This window comes from Heptranchias perlo, chromosome 29 (assembly GCF_035084215.1).
Source record: "Heptranchias perlo isolate sHepPer1 chromosome 29, sHepPer1.hap1, whole genome shotgun sequence".
Lineage (NCBI taxonomy): Eukaryota > Metazoa > Chordata > Chondrichthyes > Hexanchiformes > Hexanchidae > Heptranchias > Heptranchias perlo.
In genome coordinates, this window is record NC_090353.1 from 6,536,105 (window position 1) to 6,558,575 (window position 22,471).

At 43.3% G+C, this 22,471-nt stretch overlaps 1 protein-coding gene across 11 annotated transcripts in view; it reads left to right on the plus strand.

Annotated features, from left to right (window-relative positions):
• Positions 1 to 22,471, plus strand: part of eps15l1a (epidermal growth factor receptor pathway substrate 15-like 1a) — a 332,219-nt gene that overhangs the window by 234,174 nt on the left and 75,574 nt on the right. For 10 of the 11 annotated variants that reach the window (XR_010957886.1, XM_067968026.1, XM_067968028.1 and 7 more), the window contains exon 22: positions 17,397 to 17,544. The exons of the other annotated variant lie outside the window; for it this stretch is intronic. Coding sequence is in view for 9 of the 10 variants with exons in the window: in XM_067968026.1 (XP_067824127.1) it covers positions 17,397 to 17,544 (148 nt within the window). In the remaining variant the exon portion in view is untranslated. The remainder of the gene's footprint in view (positions 1 to 17,396; positions 17,545 to 22,471) is intronic. 11 annotated transcript variants of the gene reach the window in all.

Here is a 22,471-nt window from a genome sequence, read left to right on the forward strand (position 1 = left end):
AAGTCCAGCAATGCCTCCTTCCTCGTTGGGCCGGAAACGTACTGGTTAAGAAAGTTATCCTGAACACATTTCAAAAATTCCTCCCCCTCTTTGCCCCGTATATTATTATTGTTATCCTTGTCTATATTTGGATAATTGAAGTCCCCAGTTATCACTACTCTATGACTTTTGCACCTCTCTGTATTTTCCCTGCAAATTTACTCCTCTATATCCTTCCCACTAGTTGGTGGCCTATACCAATACACCCAATTGTATAATGGCACCTCTTTCATTTCTGAACTCTAACCAAATAGACTCTGTCCTTAACCCCTCCAGGACATTCTCTCTCTCCAGTACTGAAATTTTCTCCTTAATCAATACTGCCATCCTCCCTCCTTTCTTTCCTTCCCTATCTTTCCTGAACACCTTGTATCCAGGAATACCCAATCCTGTCCTTTTTTCAGCCAGGTCTCCGTTATCACCACGACATCGTATTCCCATGTGGCTACTTGTGCCTGCAGCTCACCAACCTTGTTTACCACGCATCGTGCCTTTATACACATGCACTGCAAACCAGTCTTAGACTTTCTTGTACTCTCTCTTAGTCTGATCCTACCTAATACTGTACTATTACTTGCTCTAGTGCTATCTGTCTCCTCTGATACTTTGTGCCCCCTGTTTCTCCTTTCCATTGCTACATCCTGGTGCTCATCTCCCAGCCAAATTAGTTTAAACCCCCCACCCCCGCTATAACTTTCACGGTTGTTTATCCATATCTAATGATTTACTGAACTATGCAGTTTAAAAAAGACAACTCAGCTTTGATAAATAATTCTTACAAGTATGTAAAGTGTGACTTGTTTCCAACTCAGCGGGGGTAGGTGGAGCCCTGCAAGTAGTATTTTCAATTTTGAAGTTGGTAATTGGAAAGTTAAATACGAGTCCCGATATTAATAGTCATGTGTGTGAGTGTTGGGTGGTACAAGTTCCCAGCACTAATGAAAGTTTAAAATTAGATGAGATTGTCACATCACCAACATGACAAGCAGATAGAATAGAGCAGGATTTCCTCGTGGTTTTAGCACATTTCTCCCACTCTATTTTACTATGTATTGTATTCATACTATAGTACAGTGCAGCTAATCTATTATCAGTTCTGTTCACGCACTGCTGCAGTTACCATACAGCACCACATCTGATGGTCATATAGAGAGGCTTTATTGTTCTCGTGGTTTGCCAATTTCTTTGTTTAGGCTGACCCCCTCCCCCACAAATATTGCATTATATCCTCAGGACATCTCAAAGCACTTCACATACAATGGATTACTTTGGAAGCGCAGTCACTGTTATTTTGTAGGAAAATGTGGAAACTAATTTGCACACAGCTAGGTCCCACAAACAGAGATGAATGAATGATCAGATGATCTGTTTTTGATGGTGTTGGTTTGAGGGAGGAATACTGGCCAAGACACTGGAGTTTGGAAGAATGAGAGGTGATCTCATTGAAGCATATGTGATTCTGAGAGAGCTCTTGACAGGGTAGATGCTGAGAGGTTGTTTCCCCTGGCTGGATAGTCTAGAAATAGGGGCATAGCCTCAGGGTAAGGGGTTGGCCATTTTGGACTGAGATGAGGAAAAATTTATTCGCTCAGAGGGTGGTGAATGTTTGGAATACTCTACCCCAGAGGGCTGTGGATGGTCAGTCGTTGAATATATTCAAGGCTGAGATCGATAGATTTTTGGACTCTAATGGATATGGGGAAAGTGGAGTTGAGGTCGAAGATCAGCCATGATCTTATTGAATGGCGGAGCAGGCTCGAGAGGTCGTATGGCCTACTCCTGCTCCTCGTTCTTATGTTTTAATGTTCTTAATTCCCTGCTTCTCTTCAAACAGTGCCATGAGATCTTTTATGTCCACTTGAGCAGGTGCCTAGGTTTAACATCTTGCCTGAAAGATGAGTTAGTATACAAGAAAAAGTTACCAATTGGATGAGAATTGCACGATTTAAACATGTTCTATTGATCTTAGAAGAATTTCAAAAGATTCTGGGGTGTCACCACAAGACAGTAATCTCATTAAAGGGTTTGCATTGATATGAACTACTGGAGCACACGTTTAAGTGTTTATAAATCTGAAGCTCAAGATTATAGGCTTAACATTGTATATCTTTTTTTTATCATTCATTCTTGGGATATGGGTGTCGCTGGCAAAGCTGTCATTTATTGCCCATTTCTAGTTGCCCTCAAGAAGCTGGTGGTGAGCCGCCTTCTTGAACCACTGCAGTCCACGTGGTGAAGGTGCTCCTACAGTGCTGTCAGGTTAGGAGTTCCAGGATTTTGACCCAGTGACTATGAAGGAATGGCGTTATATGTCCAAGTCAGGATGGTGGGGAACTTGCCGATTAAGTGGACTGCTTTGTCCTAGATGGTGTCGAGCTTCTTGAATATTGTTGCAGCTACTCCCATCCAGGCAAATGGAGAGTATGCTGACTTGTGCCTTGTTGGTGTTGATTAATGTGTGTCTATGAGAAATAGACACAAGTGGAGATTGTGGGAGCTGTTTTATTCTATATATAGTCAGGATTGGGTGCGTGGTGGTAGTGTAGTGGTTATGGTACAGGACTAGCAACCCAGAGGTTGAGTGTTTAAATCCCACCATGGCATATTGTGAAATCAAATTCAATAGATCTGGTCATTTGTGCCCTGGCTTCAGAAAACAATGACCATTGTTGTAAGAAAAACAAACCACTGACTCACTAATATTGTTTAGGGCAGCTAACCTGTGAGCCCTCAACAGTTAACTATTAGTGCCCTCTGAACTGGCCTAGCCAACAAAGGTGGTTTTGCCAGTGTCGCCCACATCTGAGAACAAATAACAAAAATATGTTGGTCAGTGAGCTCCGAGTTGATGTCTAATCACATCTGCATTGGTGGCTGCCCTGGCAATGATCCTCCCCTCCTGGGGCTGTGTCAGGTGGTGCTGATCCAAAGGCACTGGCTGTTCTCCCATACCTTGCCCATGTAGCCAACAATGGATGTTGATTATGTGTGAGCCTCGACGATGAATGTTGATGGGCCATTCTATCGGGTGAAGCTTCACATCCAAGCTCTGTCCTGTCCTCCCCCAGTATCCACACGTGAACTTGCAGCGGGACCTAAATATCAGTCAGTATTCTCCTCTTTTCGCCCGCCCCCCCACCCCCCCCCGCCTTCCTGAAACCCTGAGGCCAATATTAGCAGCCTGCTGTTGCCCTAGCTAGGATCAGCCATTTTCATTAGAACAAAGGAGATTACAACAACAACAGGTAGCATTTATATAGCACCTTTAACATAGCAAAATGTTCCAGGGTGCTTCACAGGAGCGATTATCAATCAAAATTTGGCACACAGCCACTTAAGGAGATATTAGGACAGGTGACCAAAAGCTTGGTCAAAGAGGTTTTAAGGAGTGTCTTAAGGAGGAGAGGGGTTTAGGGAGGGAATTCCAGAGCTTAGGTACTAGACAGTCCCGATTTTAATCACTCCACCATTGGTGGCCGTGACTACTAGGCACAGCCACCAATGGTGGAGTGATTAAAATCGGGACTGCACAAGAAGCTAGAATTGGAGGAGCGTAGAGACCTCGAAGGGTTGTAGGGCTGGTGGAGATTACAGGGGCTGGAGGGATTTGAACACGGATGAAAATTTTAAAATCGAGGCGTTCCTGGACCGGGAACCAATGTAGGTCAGCGAGCACCAGGGTGATGGATGAATAGGACTTGGTGCGAATTAGGATACGAGCAGCAGAGTTTTGGGTGAGCTCAAGTTTATGGAGGGTCATTTTATAAAAGCACTGAAGGCTGAGAGCATAGAAAAACAAAATATTTTAAAGGGTGAGAAACAATTAAATGTTGGTGTGCAGAGGGATTTGGGTGTCCTTGTACACGAAACACAGAAAGTTTACATGCTGGTACAGCAAGCAATTAGGAAGGCAAATGGTATGTTGGCCTTTATTGCAAGTGGGGTTGGAATACAAGAGTAACGAAATCTTGCTGCAATTGCACAGGGCTTTGGTGAGACCACACCTGAAGTACTGTGTACAGTTTTGGTCTCCTTACCTAAGGAAAGATATATTTGCCTTCGAGGCTGTGCAATGAAGGTTCACTAGATTGATTCCTGGGATGAGAGGGTTGTCCTATGAGGAGAGATTGAGTAGAATGGGCCGATACTTTGAGACTGAGAGGCTGTTTCCCCTGGCTGGAGAGTCTAGAACTAGGGGTCATAGTCTCAGGATAAGGGGTCGGCCATTTAAGACTGAGATACGGAGGAATTTCTTCACTCAGAGGGTTGTGAATCTTTTCAATTCTCTGCCCCAGGGGCCTGTGGATGCTCAATCATTGAGTATATGCAAAGCTGAGATCGATAGATTTTTGGACTCTAAGGGAATCTAGGGATATGGAGATCGGGCTGGAAAGTGGAGTTGAGGTTGAAGATCTTATTGAGTGAGGAGCAGACTCGAGGGGCCGTATGGCCTACTCCATTTCTTGTGTTCTTATGAGATTTAGGACAGAGAGAAGGAGAAAAGTTTTTACACAAAGGGTAGTGAGGCTGTGGAATGTGCTACCAGAGTTGGTGATTGAAGCCGAGACTATCTTGACGTTTAAGAATAGGTTAGATAGGTGGTTGAAGGAAAGGGGAATAAAGGGATATGAGAACAGGACTGGCACATGGGTTTAGGACTACTACTCGTGTGGAGGATAAACTCCCATTTCCATGTTGTCAATTCAGTTTAATTCTGTGTTGTGCAGATCAGAGATTCCTGGTCTGTAAAGCTCAGCTATTTACTGGATAAACTTGCTGAGCCATCAGGGAAATTGTTCCGCTCTGGCAGGTTAGCAAGGTAGTCATGGCAATATTATGAAATGATAATCCACAGTGGATCACCAGGATTTATAGGTATATTGCTGTTCTATTTTAATCCTTTTTGAATCAGTGAGATCTTAACCTGATGTGAAGTTATGGTTTTCTTGGACGTTTGCCATTGTGCACATTATCATGGAATATGTCCATGGTTTTCATGAAAGTCCAAGGTACCATCAAAGTTGAGAAGAGTAAGAAAGACGAGGTCAATAAAGAAGTAGAAGGAAGACTAAGGGAAGTAAAGCGTTCCACAGGTGTTTGAGGTGCTGAGAAAGAACGAGTGAGAGTTGTAGTGCAGTGAATCTTGATTTCAGCACAGTAAGGAGGCAAGGAAGAGCTTCTAGGATGCTCCACTTGTAAGGGTAAGAAGAGGAATGTTCAGAGTAGTAATAATTTAAATAGAGAGGCAAGAGGGAGAATGAAAGATGAGGGGTGCACTTTTTTTCTGCCCTGCAAAGCACTTTGTGATGTCTTTTTGTACATGGATGTAAATTGTTGAGTGAAGAACCACTATCTGATTAAGTTGCCAGAAAGCATTGCTAAAGTTGTCTTTTGTGATGTGTGGGAATCTTCCTTTTCTATCTTGATTGTCACGTTATCCTAAAAAGCATGGCCTTTGTGGCTCCTTCTCTCCCACAAAACCTAACTTCGATGCTCTTGGTAAAGAACCTCCCTCTAGTGCTCCATTCTTTTCTAACACTGCCACCAGCACCAGGTTTTATTTCTGCCATGCTTGTTAGATCCATCACTTTCTTAACTCCAGCAAGTTCTCTGCTCCTGTTACTATCCCTCTTGTCATCCCCAAGATCTGTGACCCTTGTCCCTTCGATCTGTTCAGTCTCTTTCTTCTGTTCTTCTCCTTGGAAACTTATTTCTGTACATCTTTTCCCACCTCTAATAAAGCCGATCCCTCTTACCCTTTCAACTACCACCATATTGCCTGTAAGTCTGTACTATTTAAAGTTAATGGAAGTTGTTATTGGTTCTGTTATCCATCACATTGCAGGTTCGGGCCGAATCTGTGATCACCAGTTTGGTTTTCACCACATTTTGGTGAATCGTTTACCATCACAAAGGACATTTCCAAAGTCTTTATCAAGTCTGGTGCTATGCACTTTTAAACAAGTTACCATCCCATATTGTCTCACCAAAGTAATATTCCTGGTTATCTAGTTTTGTCTTGAGGCACTGTGCAGTCATTAATGGATTTTCCTATGACTCTTTTTCCATTAAATTTAGGATTTCCCAGGGCTCTGTTCTCTTCCTCCCTTTTTCAAATCAGTGATCTCCCCTCCCCTTTTGAACTATATCAACTCTTTTTCTGATGATTTGACCCTACATGCATCAACTTGCTTCAGATTGTTTGTGCTGAGTATGCACAACCTACTTTCTTCCTGCAGTGAAATAGCTGAATCACTAACTCTTGATCTTATCATTGCCCTTCAGCTAGGCAATGAAAATCTTGCTTAACAATTCTTAAAAAAAAAAAGCTCTTGCGAGTTCAACAGCTAACACCTTTTTACCTTGGCTGCACGTTAGTCCTTCATCCAGGAACTTACTTGGCATCGTTATTTCCCTAATAGAACCCCACTGTTAAAGCTGCATCTGAGAAGCTCTGTTTCCTCTTTCATTCAGACACTTCTTTTCCCCTCTCTCAGCTCTCTATAAAGCCCAAGGGGTGTCTCTTGCTGGAGTACGATTCCATATACACCAGCAGCCATCCAAGTCAGCAAAGTGATGGAAGGTGTCGTCGACAGTGCTATCAAGCGGCACCTACTCACCAATAACCTACTCATGAATAACCTGCTCACCAATGCTCAGTTTAAATTCCGCCAGAACCACTCGGCTCCAGACCTCATTACAGCCTTAGTCCAAACATGGACAAAAGAGCTGAATTCCAGAGGTGAGGTGAGAGTGACTGCCCTTGACATCAAGGCAGCATTTGACCGAGTGTGGCACCAAGGAGCCCTAGTAAAATTGAAGTCAATGGGAATCAAGGGGAAAACTCTCCAGTGGCTGGAGTCATACCTAGCACAAAGGAAGATGGTAGTGGTTGTTGGAGGCCAATCATCTCAGCCCCAGGACATCGCTGCAGGAGTTCCTCAGGGCAGTGTCCTAGGCCCAACCATCTTTAGCTGCTTCATCAATGACCTTCCCTCCATCATAAGGTCAGAAGTGGGGATGTTCACAGATGATTGCATAGTGTTCAGTTCCATTCGTGAACCCTCAGATAATGAAGCAATCCGTGCCCGCATGCAGCAAGACCAGGCTTGGGCTGATGTGGCAAGTAACATTCGTGCCAGGCAATGACCATCTCCAACAAGAGAGAGTCTAATCACCTCCCCTTGACATTCAACAGCATTACCATCACCGAATCCCCCACCATCAACATCCTTGGCGGGGGGGGAGGGGGTCACCATTGACCTGGGCCAGCCACACAAATACTGTGGCTACAAGGTCAGAGGCTGCGTATTCTGCGGCGAGTGACTCACCTCCTGACTCCTGATTGCAGAGCCTTTCCACCATCTACAAGGCACAAGTCAGGAGTGTGATGGAACATTCTCCACTTGCCTGGATGAGTGCAGCTCCAACAACACTCGAAGTTCGCCACCATCCAGGACAAAGCAGCCCGCTTGATTGGTACCCCATCCACCACCCTAAGCATTCACTCCCTCCACCACCGGCGCACAGTGGCTGCAGTGTGTACCATCCACAGGATGCACTGCAGCAACTCGCCAAGGCTTCTTTGACAGCACCTCCTAAACCCGGGCGCTCTACCACCTAGAAGGACAAGGGCAGCAGGCACATGGGAACAACACCACCTGCACATTCCCCTCCAAGTCACGCACCATCGTGACTTGGAAATATATCGCTGTTCCTTCATCGTCGCTGGGTCAAAATCCTGGAACTCCCTTCCTAACAGCACTGTGGAAGTAACTTCACCACACGGACTGCAGCAGTTAAAGAAGACTGCTCACCACCACCTTCTCAAGGGCAATTGGGGATGGGTAATAAATGCTGGCCTTGCCAGCGATGCCCACATCCCATGAATGCATAAAATAAAAATTCTTCATGTGTAAACCTAGATGATAAGAACTGGCAAGATATTTAACTTGGCACGGCATCAGAGCAGAGCCCCATTCTGTTTTAACTCAACATATACATGCCCATTTTTCAGCCAGGGTCACTGGATAGCAGTCAAGATTGGGAAGCCTGGCTGATTTACTCCCCTCACCCCCAATAACCCAAGGTACTGAGGCCAGTTATTACACCCCCCCCCCAAATACTGTCATGTTGAGATCCACTAAACAGCACACAATAGGAATTAAACCAGTGATCCTGTGGTCTGTATGGTTCCTCATGGTGCCTTCTACCCACTTGGCCATTTAAGAGATATTATCGCACTTCATCGGTTTGATACAAACTATACCACTAAAGTGAGGAGACAGTCTGGATGGATTTGAGCCCACTTTGAATTCAGCAGCTTCATGAAGCGATTTTCACACCTTGTTCATGCAGCTGCTATCGTAAATGTCGTATGAAAATTCTGATGTAATGAAGGCTGCCACCTTCAAGCAAAAGGCAGCACGAATCTTTGGTTTCTGGGCCCTCATGCGCATAAACTTGAGGTGGCCATTTTCCTTTTAGTGCAGTAGAAAGAAATGGCAGTGAAGTGTGGGCAAATATAGAAGGAAACTTCACAAGAAGAGAAGTGCCAGCCAGGGTTGGAGAGTTGTGGTACAGTACATCGTAGCAGCCCATCGGGGGACACGAGTTCGATACTCACACCCTTTGAGTTCTGTATTCAGCCACACTGTAAGAGAATGATCTGAGAATAAGTGCCTCTCTACAGAGAAAATTGGAACTAATGCAGTCACTGGGTTGCTCTTTTTTGCACCCAGTTTAGAGAAGCATTAGCAGGGCCAGGGTATAGGGTTGTCCATCTGCTCTCTTTCCCCACACTCTCCCCTTGCTCACGACCAGGAGTCATTTAAAATTATGAAAGAGTTGGATGTAAAAAGCAAGAATTCCCAGGTAGTTGGTCGATCTATCGCCAGTCATGGTGGAGGACCACACTGACATCAAGTTCAGTATCATGTAGTTGGAAGGTTTCTATTGCTACACATGTCAAGTTATAGAGAGAAGATGAAAGTTGAAGGAACAATCAGCTTTATTTGTTTTTGGGTTGTGGGCAACACTGGCAAGAAAGTATTTATTGCCTATCCTTAGTTACCCTGAGGTAAGAGTCAACCGCTTAGTGTGGGAGGCAGTCACAGGCAGCAGTAGCAAGTTCCCTTCTCTGAAGGACATTAGTGAACCAGTTGGGTTTTTACAATAATCTGGTAGTTTTCATGGTCACTTTTTGTTACTAGCCTATAAATTACCAGATTTATTGAGTACAATTTGTCACGGTGTGATTTAAATTCGTGACCTCTTGATTGCTCGTCCTGTACCACAACCAATAGGTTACTGTACCCATCGGATTTGACAGACCAGAAGGAAATCCAGTGACATTAGCTCCACGGGGGGTGTAGATTGATGTCTTAACAGTGACTTCGGGAATTATCAGGAGCACCTTCAGAAACTCAGGAAGACCAAGAAACGTTACAGCGGTTAATGGATGGAAACAGTGCTTAAAATATCTTTGGTGCACAGACTACACGGTGTTTTTCGACGTTTGCAATCAGTTAGGTATTCGTTCCCTCCTAGGTACTACAGGAAAGTGCTGCGGTGACAGGTTGGCAAGAAAGTTTTTTGTGAATGAGGGTCTCCAAATGCAGAGACAGCAGCTGAATTAGAGACTTTCAGTAAGCATGTGAACAAAAAACTGAGACTCAGACAAACAGTGTCTGGAAGAATAGTTTATCACATTCAATCTGTATGGTAGAGACAATGGAACTCTGATTTCACAATTGATAAATGTGTTTACAAAAAGTCCTAAAATATGATTTATTTTAACCCTAGATAAGTCAGTAAATATAAATGAAGCATAAAGAAGAACTTTCATGTCGATTTTTTTTTAAAAGCCTAGTTTAGGCCCAAATGCAACTTTTATGTTTGATGTAAAACCACAGTCATAAAAAAAATACAGCACCAGCCATTAAGAGACACAAAATATAGATTTCTAGGAAACTTGGGGGCTTTCACGTATTATGAGTAACTATGCCTCTCTAACGTCAATATTTAACACAGAATTAGCCATCACCTATTCCACTTGGTTTCCAAAACTTGCTGTGGGCATACAGGTGACTTTTGTTCTTCATGTGACATGAATTACACATGAAATTTGGCTGCTGAAAATTTAAACGAATGGTTGGGTTTCTTGTTTTTTTTTTTCCCTTCCTCCTTCCCATCCCAAGAAACGGGGCTCTGCTTCTAGGATTTGAAGCCAGTTGCTAGGAGGGGGTGTGAGCAGGTAACTGTCCCTCGTGTTTTGGGGACATGCCTCTCCACAGCAGCACAGCTGAGATTGGCCACTAGGTGTCATGGGGTTAGAAGCTGCGTGACTCCACCGCCACGGCACTGGGTGTTGGTGATCCAGCGCACCGTGCTATACCACCAGCTACTGCGTACGACATAACCCCATGTTGGTGGGAGTGATCATATTCTTTGGACTATCCAAGTTCTAACAGTTTTCTCTTTAGTTTTGTTGTAGACTGGTTTAATAAAGTAAAAGTAGCAATATTAGTTATTTAACATTAATTTAGTTACTAGTATCATCATATCGAAAGCTCTATTGATTTGGAGACATTGCAAATTTTTTGTGCTCATCAGAATGAGGGATATGGTGCAGTGAAAGAGAACACATTTGTTTCCACTTTTGTGGCGCAGCGTCAAGTCATTCCATTTGGCACAGCACAGATCAGATAAAGTGTGTAGCTTCCTATACTCTAGTCTGTTCTAACAGTAACCCTATACTGGGTTAGTGTGCATTTTTCAACTGATGACACCAAGCAGCCCTTATGGCCTGTCATGGGCAGCTTTGTGCTGTGGACTCGTGCGCACTGAGTCTTGAATGAGCCGCCTTAAACTGCTGCACTTCTTGTGCTGATGGTGCTCCCACAATGTTGCTAGGAAAGGTATCCCAGGATATTGACCCAGTGATTATGAAGAGATGGCAATGTATGTCCATGTCAGGATAGTGTGTGACTTGGATATGATGGAGTTCCCACGACTTTGCTGCTCTTGTCCTTCTTGGTGGTAAAGGTCACAGGGGAAGGAGGTGCTGTCAAAGCAACCTTGTTGAGTTGCTGCAGTGCATCCTGTAGCCACAGTGTGCCAGTGATGGAGGGGGTGGATATTCACCATGGTGACCGGTGACAGTCAACTGAAAAGCCCTGTTGCGGATGGTGTTGAACTTCCTGAGTGTTGCAGCTGCACCCTTCCTGGCAAGTGTTCGATATTAATTCCATCACACTCCCAACTTGAGCATTGTAGCCGGTGAAGTGGCTTTGAGGAGACATGAGGAAAGCCATTCATTGCAGAGCACCCAGCCTCTGCTTTGCTCTTGTAGATACTGTGTTGATATGGCTGGCCCAGCTAAGCTTCTAGTGTTTTGTGTTATTTTGTCTGAGGTCATCGTGTGTCTCTGTGTGATCCTTATGGCTGTGTTTTTATTTGATGGTAATATTTGTTTTTATCACTTGATGTATTCGTGTGAAGTTTTGTCATATTGTTTATCGGTCTTGGTGTTATGTGGTGATGTGTTTCTGCTCTATATTTATATCTGTGATTGGAATTACAAATTTGTGTCTTTGTTGATATCTGCACACTATAAGAACATAAGAAATAGCAGCAGGAGTAGGCCAATTGGCCCCTCGAGCCTGCTCCACCATTCAATAAGATCATGGCTGATCTGATCCAAACCTCAAATCTAAATTCATGTCCAATTTCCTATGTCTGGAAGTCTTTCACTCTTGAGCCATTTGAATATCTGATTCATTGATTTCTGTCTGGAGTTGAAGCAATATGTCCCTGTAGTATTTCAGTGTCTGACTTTTTTGTAGTATATTTTCTGGGATTTGTCTGTTGAAATTTTTACTTATATCTTGTTAGTTCCTGTGTCTAAACAGTTGATATGCCCTGTATAGGTCTGTATTTGAGCAATGGATATGTCCTGTAATGTATCATAGGTCTGTATTTGAGCAATGGATATGTCCTGTAATGTATCGTAGGTCTGTATTTGAGCAATGGATATGTCCTGTAATGTACCATAGGACTTTGTTTGAGCAGTAAACGTGTCCTGTAATGTATGGTTTGTCTGTGTTTGAGCAGTGGATGTGTCCTGTGTTTGGGAAGATGTATGATTTTTCCCTGGAGCCCTGATCTTTGTGCCACAGGCAAGTATTTGAATTTTTTGCTGGAGCCACACAGTCTGGTGGCCGACTTTGTAGAGGCCCATTTTTGGAGCAAGGCAATGGGCAGCGGAGGTCAAAAGACTGACGCTTGAGACCAAGATAAGGGAAATAGGAGGCTGAAAGGATGAAAAACATATTAAATTAAAAATACATTACATTAATAAAGTGATAAAATGAAAAAAATAAAACTTAACTGCGTAGAGGGCAAAATGGGTAAAAACAAAATGGCTGACGGAGTTAGAAAGAGCTGGGACTCGTGCCACTGACACGGTGCCAGGCTACTATTCACATATGAAAATTCTATTAGAAATGTTTACTTAGGCAGTCTCAATTGTAAATTACTGAAAATTGCAACATCAGGAATGTGGACAGCAAGTGCTCGCATGCGCAGGATTTCTAATATACTGGTGGGTCTCCTATGGCGTTGCTCATGACATGCCTGAGCATGTGACATGATGGCCTTCCCGCACCTAAAAATAATGGGTAGTATTGAGGGTATTTAGTAACTGGTGAGATGTATATGATATAAACTTGTGTTTGAAAGTGTGAGGTGAGGGGAGCTTTGTGCTGAGTGTACACACTCTGGCTTCTTTTCCAAACAATTTCCCTTCTCCTTTAAGAAAACCTGCTGCGACAGTACCAGCAAAGCGAGTTTCTGCTTTTCTCGTTCTCCCCCCACCAAAGAAAAATACTGCAGATGATTCTGTTACGCTGCTTTTACAATGCAGCCAGGTCTTGGTAGAGTGAGCTAACTGCCACTCTCCCACATTTACCTCTGTACTGTGCTTCAGGCCTTCCTGCACACTAGCTGCATTGTGGGGTCCCACATTCCCCCATGCATGTGCTGACCGGCTGTAACACATTAGTGCAGTAGTGACGTACTGACGTTGAATCATGATGTCACGCGGAGAGAATATGTGTCTCAGCATCACGTTTACGAGCCCCAGAAGGACTCAGTAAAAGCTGAGGGTCACTGGTCCCTATTTGGACAAAATCTAATTGGCAGATTTTAATATAACTGCAGGCTGTGCAGAACCTATGCTGCAGGAGCCAGCAGCTAAAGACCAGTATAACCGCAGCTTTAATGTTGAAGTGGACAGTGCTTCGGACTCCGCATTTAAGAAGCTGATTTTATTAAATCTCAGAATTTAAATTTTTAGCAAAAGTTTGCATTTAAAACTTGTATATCTGCGCGAACAGAAACCTCAGTTGTGCCTCTGTATGTAACAATTAACGATGTGAACTTGAAACCTTGTCAGCTTGAAGGTGGCAGGGCAGGTTGAGAAAGTGTATGGGATCCTGGGCTTTATAAATAGAGGCATAAGAGTACAAAAGCAAGGCAGTCATGATGAACCTTTATAAAACACTGGTTCGACCACAACTGGAGTAGTGTGTCCAGTTCTGGGCACTGCACTTCAGGAAAGATGTGAAGGCCTTAGAGAGGGTGCAGAAAAAAATAACTAGAATGATTCCAGGGATGAGGGTCTTTAGTTAAGTGGATAGACTGGAGAAGCTGGGGTTGTTCTCCTTGGAACAGAGAAGATTGAGGGGAGATTTGATAGAGGTATTTAAAATTATGAGGGGTCTAGACAGAGTAGATAGAGAGAAACTGTTCCTATTGGCGGAAGGGTCAAGGACCAGAAAACATAGATTTAAGGTGATTGGCAAAAGAACCAAAGGTTATGCAGTGAGTGGTTAGGATCTGGAACACACTGCCAGAGAGGGTGATGGAGGCAGATTCAATTGTGGCTTTCAAAAGGGAACTGGATAAGTACTTGAAAGGAAAACATTTGGGGGGGGTGGGGGGGAGTGGGATTAGCTGGATTGCTTTTGCATAGAGCTGGCACGGCCTCGATGGGCCAAATGGCCTCCTTCCGTGCTGTAACCTTCTATGATTCTATTCTAGAGATAAATACCATAAGTGGATCACTATGGCACAAGTGCTATGACTTATTATTGAGGTGATTATCTCGAGTGGATTACCTAAAGGACCATAGCTGTGGTTTTGCCCTTTGCAGCCACAGCAGCCTCAATAGCATCCCTATTTAACAGTGCCAAGTTCTACATTACTCTGCATCCTGTGAAAATTGGGTAAAGTTGTTGCAAACTGTTCCTGAAAAACACCTTTACTGGATGAATGACCTCACTTAGGGTTTTGAAAGAGAAGGGACTGATAAATCAATTTTATAATGAAGTTCCTGATTTTTGGGGGATATGAGTGAGGGGTGAGAATAATGGGGCTGCATCGTACCATTGTTTTGGTCATTACAACTCCTCGGTTTTTCTTTTATTGGTATCTGAAAAAACTTCTCTGTTTGCTGACTCACTTACCTGTGCTATTCCACTTGGCTTTACTTCATTTGCTTTCTAAAGTTTTATTCTCAGGAGTTATTTTCTTCTGGGCCAACATTTTTCACTTTCTTGTATGTGTTTGATTATTGATGCTTGTCATTTTGCTACGATGTAAGTGGCCTTTTTTTGCCAATTTTCTCCCCCTCTCTTCCCCCACCCCCACTACTCAAGCTCGACTGGTGAGTTTCCAGTGCATGGGTGTCTTTTTTGAAGGTAGGGTGCCCAATATTGCAAATAGAAATCCAAATGTGGCCTTACAATCTGATCTTGGCTTATAGTCGCATGCCCTTCAGGTGTAACCTTTTGTTAAGAACAATTTTTCATTGACTGTCAGCCTTCAGTGATCACACTTCGATCCTCTTCACCGTGGCTTTTTCTAATTGTGTACAAATGCTCGGTGTTCCATCATACTTTACATTTCTGTTTCTAGATTAACATCCACCTGCCGTTCCTTAGTCTGTCAACTTAAGTGGCCCACATCGTTCTGTTATTTGTCACCTATCCATATAGCTCGTTGCCATCAGCAAATCACATAACATTATGGGAAGCCCTTATATCGGAGTCATTAATGACTAATTTCAATGACAGGGATCCTAGAGAACAGCATTGAAGAACTCTGCTGGTCACTGTATTTTCTATATTAATCCAACTAGCTCATTTATTATTGATCCCATGATGCTCACTGGATAGCCCTCATCCACTGGTTTAGTTACCTCCAGCATATTAATGACCAAATCCACCCTGACTAATTCAAAGGGATGTCCAAAGGGACTTAGGGGTTCAGGTACAGAGATCATTGAAGTGTCATGAACAGGTGCAGAAAATAATCAAGAAGGCAAATGGAATGCTGGCCTTTATATCTAGAGGACTAGAGTACAAGGGGGCAGAAGTTATGCTGCAGCTATACAAAACCCTGGTTCGACCGCACCTGGAGTACTGTGAGCAATTCTGGGCACCGCACCTTTGGAAGGACATATTGGCCTTGGAGGGAGTGCAGCGTAGGTTTACTAGAATGATACCTGAACTTCAAGGGTTAAGTTACGAGGAGAGATTACACAAATTGGGGTTGTATCTCTAGAGTTTTGAAGGTTAAGGGGTGATCTGATCGAAGTTTATAAGATATTAAGGGGAACAGATGGGGTGGATAGAGAGAAACTATTTCCGCTGGTTGGGGATTTTAGGAGTAGGGGGCACAATCTAAAAATTAGAGCCAGACCTTTCAGGAGCAAGATTAGAAAACATTTCCACACACAAAGGGTTTGGAACTCTCTTCCGCAAACGGCAATTGACACTAGTTCAGTTAATAAATTTAAATCTGAGAGAGCTTTTTGGCAACCAAAGGAATTAAGGGATATGGGCCAAAGGCAGGTATATGAAGTTAGATCACAGATCAGCCATGATCTTATCAAATGGTGGAGCAGGCACGAGGGGCTGAATGGCCTACTCCTGTTCCTATGTTCCTAATCATTGCAGTCTCTGCTCTTCAGATAAGTGTTACTGCTAGTGTTTTCCTCAATACAGATGTCAGCCAGAGTTTTTAAATAGTATGGCTCAGCACTTTGGAGAGGGGAGGGGGGGGCCTTCTTCAGTCTCCATTTCCCAAATTTAAAAAAAAATTCCATCAGAAAAAATTCTTTGTGCATGTTACATTGTGTATGTGGTGTGTAAAACAGTATGTACCTTAGTGTGGCTTCTATGTATTTGGCTTATTCTTTCAGTCCACTCAGTCTTTCGCCATCTTTTTGTACCTTTTTTTCTTTCCTTTCTTTCTTTCTTTCTTTCCTTCCTTTTTCTTTCTTTCCTAAGCTCTGGTATTCCCTCCCTAAACCCCTCTGTGTCTCTACTGCGCTCTCCTCCTTTAAGATGTTCCTTAAAACCTACCTCTTTGGCCAAATTTTTGGTCACCTGTCCTAATATTTCTTTATGTGGCTCGGTGTCAAATTTTGTCTGATTACACTCCTGTGAGGTGCCTTGGGACATTTTACTACGTTAAAGGCGCTATATAAATGCTTCCTTTCTTCCTTTTCTTCTTTCTTTTCTTCAAATAAATTCTCAGAACATTTTCTTCCACTTGTCTCCCTTTCTCTCCCGAGGACAGTGAGTGCTGCTGGGCTATGGTTGCATGGGTGCAAACAGTCTCGTGCCTTGCCCAAGTTTTCATGTGTGAGCCTGAACAGTGAGTTTTGACGACCTGTTCAATCTTGAATGATCTCACAGCCGAGCCCAGTCATGCCCTTGACCCAACATCCACACGCATGCTCTTTGCATCGGGGTCGCTCGATACTGGGGACCTGTCTGATTGTAGCCTGAGCATGCTGAGACCTTTTGTAGCAAACTGCCATTGTTGTCCTTGCTGGCATCAGCTAATTCAGTGTAGAGCAGAGGTTGACTTTGCTTATCTGTATGGCTCGCTACTCACCTCAACTCTGAGCCAACTGGGAGCTGTACCCCAAACCTTTATGTATCTCCAAAAGGTAAGTGCTGCAATGGTAACAGTAAGTTAATTGACCTGCATATCTTTTAATGATAATTGAACCCTGTGTAATGGGATGCTGTATGTTGGCAGTGTGTTGCAGCACAGGAGCATGGAGGCACAGCTGACACGGTGCAACATTTCCGGCACAACCGTGCTTCCTGACAGCTGGGAGTAGAGTGGCATTGTTGTCGCTGGACAAGCTGAATTCCACTTCTCACTGTCCCATCTTTCCTGTTAGGGGAATCCAGCATCAAGTGTATAATTCTTTTTATAAACCAGATCCTGGAAGGAACGGTAGAATTGACCTTGTGTTCTCTGCAACGTATCTACAGCCCTCAAATTCCGATCCTTTTGCTGGTTCTGCCACGGCACAGTTTGGAGGGCAGGGATTCACCGAAGACCCTTTTCAAAGTAAACAGGATACACCAGCTTTGCCCCCAAAGAAGAGTGTACCCCCACGGCCTAAAGCGCCCCCTAGTGGTAAGTTGAAATCTCATTGGTAAGTATGTGTTTGAATAATTCCCTGATAACATTACTGCCCTGGTTTTTTTTTACTACATGCAATGTTCGTTTGGCTGTTCAATCTGCTTCCTTTTTTTTAATAAATATAGAATAAGAGGATACCATATAATCAACAAAAAGCAGAAATGGCAAGAACAGTCATTCCTTTTCTGTTCAATTACACTTGTTTATGCTTCTGCTTCTAGTAACCAGTTTCTCATGTGTAACAATATTGTGCCTTGTTGACATATGCATTAAATCTGAGAGGGGCAAAATGGTAGGATGCGGGTTGGCATCTGTGATTTCTCTTGGGGTGACTGCTTATTTCATCAAGTGGGAAGTGCTGAGTGAAGGCTAGACACTTACCCACAGAAAGGAAGGGTAAAAATTGGAAGTGGCACTTGTACACTTTGGCCCAAGAAAGCAAAGAACTTGCATTTATTTCATCACATCTCAGAAATGTCCCAAGTTGCTTCATGTACCATGAAATAAATTGTGGCGTTGCTGTTTTGTGGGCAACTGTACTACAAGCAGCAATGAGATGGAGCAGGAGAACTCCCTGCTCCACTTTGCATAGTCCCATGGGATTTTAGATGTCCGGCTGGGCCATTGGAACAGGCAGATGGAGCCTCGGTTTGTCGTCTCGTCGGAAGGATGGCACCTCTGCCAATGAGGCATTCCCTCAGTACCGCACTGAAATGTCAGCCTAGACTGTGCTCAAATTGTAGAGTGGGGCTTGAACCCCCCGACCTTCTACCAATTGAGCCCAGTTGACACTTGAGAAATTTCTTTCACATGTATTTTCCAGCAATACCTGGACCAGGCAATCTTAACTAAATCATCATGGGAATAAGTGAAGTGCAGTATATATAAACTCCAGTATTCCAGTATTGAGGCACGAGTGAGAAAACAAAAGGGCAGACACAGAGGTAAACTATTACTGGGGTTATGTTATCGACCCCCAGGCCAGGGTGAAAGCCTTGATCTGGAACTGTGGAATGAGGAAGGCGGCTAGTAAGGAACCAACTATAGTAGTTGGGGATTTCAATTTACCAGTAATTGACTGAATGGCCCAGAATTTGCTGAAAAAATAATGACGTGAACAACACGCCGTTATTAATGTGCAAATTGGCCAGCAACTTGTGGGGAGGAAGAGATACCTTGTGAATTGCGAATCGCCTCAAGTTGCTGGACGATTTGCGCCGCTCCGCCTTTAGCTTCACGAAAACGGCTTCGTGCCCTTCACATCCCCGTGATTATCATGAAGTTCCTGTATTTGCACGTTAATTGCCCATTAAACGTGTCACACAAAGTTAAGTCTAGTAATTAACAGCATAATTACCCTTGACTGCCAATCAACCTGTCTTGCCCAGAACGTGAACAATTAAGTGTGGAGTCTCATTCCTTAAGGTTGTGAATTGTTGGAGATTTTAAAAATGTCAAATTTTAAATTTAACGTTTTTTTTCTTACTTTGCCATTCTGTCTCTCTTTCTCTCAATCCAACATTTCTTTCCCTCTCTTTATTTCTCTTTCTGTACCTGATTTGACATTGAATTCACCCACTCTAATTCACTATCCTTCTCAGTTCTTCCTCTGTTTATTTCTCAATCCTTAAATCTCAATGGCTAAGGAAATATACTGTTTGTTCCGTCGTTTGCCGAGGTCCTAGATGCCTTGTTGCCCTCACTGTGCTGTTATCAGCTCGCACTTCCAGCAACTTAGTGGGGAAAATTTTTTAAAACCTAAACGTGTGCAAACAAATCTAATTAACAGGACCATCCGCGAGATGCCCCAGCAAAATCTGGGCCATTGTTTCTAGTGGTAAGACAGGGAAGGGATTTCTAGAGTTAGTGGAAGGCTGTTTTATGACTCAATTTGTAAAAGAGCCGACGTGGAGATAGAACATACTGGATTTGATTATGAGTAATAGGGACGATCAAATCTCCAACACAAAGGTGGGTGAGGCATTAAGTGCCAGTGATCGAGATGTGACATTACAAGAAGTAGAGAGGTTACTAAAATCCAAACAAAATTGCCAAATTTTAAGAGGAACAACTTTATGTGCTTGAGAAGTCTTGTCAGTTTGGGCCTAGAAGGTTTGAATACAGCTAGGAGTGGAGGAACTATGGAGTTCCTTCAAGGAGATGATTCTGAATGCAATGGACCAATGTCTACCCATACAAAGCAAAGGTACCAAGCTTAAAGGCAGCTCATAAAGGAGAGGAGAAAAAAAGCATTTAAGGCTACGATGGAAAATGATACAGAATTTTGCTGCCCCAGGAAGCTGTGGAAGTACATCATTAGATAAATTTAAAACAGAAATAGACAGTTTTCTAGAAGTAAAGGGAATTAGGGGTTATGGGGAGCGGGCAGGAAATTGGACATGAAGCTGAGTTCGGATCGGTCAATCCCCTGTGGGTGGCGGAGAGGGCCCAGGGGCTGAGTGGCCGGGTCCTGCTCCTACTACTTGTGTTCTTTAGATTTGTGGTTGGGATCAGATCAGCCATGATCTTATTGAATGGCGGAGCAGGCTCGAGGGGCCGATTGGCCTACTCCTGCTCCTATTTCTTATGTTCTTGTGTTCTTATTTGGTGCATTTAAGGGGAAGCTAGATAAGTACATGAGGGAGAAAGGAATAGAAGGATATGTTGATAGGGTGGGGGGGGAGGCTTGTGTGGAGTATACACCAGTTGGGCCGCATGGCCTGTTTCTGTGCTGTAAGTACTATATAATATTATGGAATATATCAAAAGGCATGCCAGAATTGTTTTTTAAAAAAAGGCATTAAAACGGCAAAGAAGATTTCTGAATTGAATATGGCAAGAGAAGTGAAGGTTAATAACTAAAAACCGTATTATATTAAGAGAAAAAGAAGAGAGAAGGATGGAGTGGGGCCATAAAAATGGGATTGGGTGAGGGCATGATAGCTGATGCTACGCATGCTGTAAAAGTGCTACATACGTTTTTTTGCCTCAGTCTTCACCGAGGAGGAGACGGGTAACTTATTTGACTTGGAAAGGGAACTAGAGGTTGTTGCAAATGAGGATCCTTATGGGAATAAGGGAGGAACTGGGACAAATCATCCAGAAATCAGTAAATACTCTCCTCCAGTTATCCTCACTGAGTTTCCCTTGTCACCGTCTGATTTCAGCAGGCCCTCTCTGAGAGGGAAGGCAGACAACCTGTTCCTGGGTACTTGCCAATACCACTCCTGAACCAGTTGTAGGCATTGGTAGATGGTTAGGAGCTGACCTGTGATGATATTTACCTCCTCCTCCCTCCCACCCCAATGGCAAAGCCCTGACTTCTTTATATCTGCATCCTGTCATGCTTTGTTTTTATTACTAGGTATATGGTGCAGAGAGACCCAAGAAAGTAAATGCTTTTTTAAAGTCTTGCCCTTGGTAAATTAGCTGCTAGACGAGGATGCTCGTGAGCACTGATGTCATGTGCTACTGTATAATGAACGCTTGAATTTGGAGATGAATAATCACAAAAAAATAACTCCATGTTCTTATTTCAGATTTTCAAAAAATAAAATATAGCAACATACTTTCTATATCCCACCCTCAAATCAAATATATAGAGAAAAAAACTTCATCCATTCTCCAGTGGTTCAGTTGGCATTCTGGGATATGATGATTGAGTTCAAAGTTAGAGTCCAAGGCCTATTCCTTATTTTGTGATGCTATGAATCCCATTACTTCATCCCTAGTCTCCCACTTCTCCAAGGCTTCTGCCAATGCTGCTCTGAGAGAGCCATTAAGATATGGGCAAGGATTGCCTTTGGTTTTTTTCCCCAGTGTGAGGAGGTAATTGGCTCCTTTCAGTGGGTTGCCAATAAGTGTGGCTGAAGTCAGCAACAGGGATTGGCCCATATTGCTTTCTGCCCATTTCCACATACTACTATGCTGTTACAACAGCACAAAGCTCTATTACCTGTTACATCGCTGATCGTTTGTCCATAATATGCTCCGTATTTTACAATGATCTTAAACCCTGCTATTGTTAGAAATCGTGTTCCTTTTTCAAGTGGTGTTTGGCGATGAGAACGGAAATGGGCACAGAATGGCATTGCTAAAACGAAATTGGAAAAGGGATGTGAAAGGGGAAACCTTTGCGTTTGTGTGTGAACAAGAACGTGCTTCCCACAGAGAAATGCAAAACAGCCACACAAATGCTTTGCGTAACTGCTTCTAAAAGCTTTCCTACGTGAAGTGAGCATTTTGTCCTCTTATTCTCTCTCGATGTTGTGTTCAGCGCCCTCTTGTAGACCCTTTTGAGTCCATGTGAAATTTTGAAACTGATGAGCAGACCTCTCAATCTGTGTTGTGTTAAAAGGGTGCAATTTGAGTTGGCATTTGGGGGTATGGTTTTCTCAGCACTGTTTATTGGGATCATTGCTTTGAAGCAGGGCATTTAAGAGATCTGTGGTTAAGCCTCAAAATACTGATTGTAGAAATGTCATTTGAAGCCAAGTAATTGTCATTCATTCTTTAATTTTTTTAAATTTTCATGGAAGTGAAGGGTGCAGGTGTTGGGAAAGTGGCATGTTTCTAGTTTTGGCACTCAGTGCCCCCATTAACGGTACCAAGTCAGATAGAATTCAGATCTGCTTTGCTCTGCCCAACTGATCTACTTGAACTCACCTTCCAAAAGTACAACCCTTACAGCATCAGTGTGACTTTATTTTTGACTCTTTGATATTGATTAATGCAGTGTTCGGACTAGTCCTGAGGTTTAGACATGGTTTCAGCTTGTTTTTCTTATCACCGTTACAGCCAGTAGAGACCAGAAATATTCATCTTTTCAGTCAGTAATGGATTCAAGTCCAGGCCCCAGAAGTGAAAGGACTTTGTGCTGAACCCAAGGCACTAATCAGTCCCTTATCTGTTTAGGAAAGTA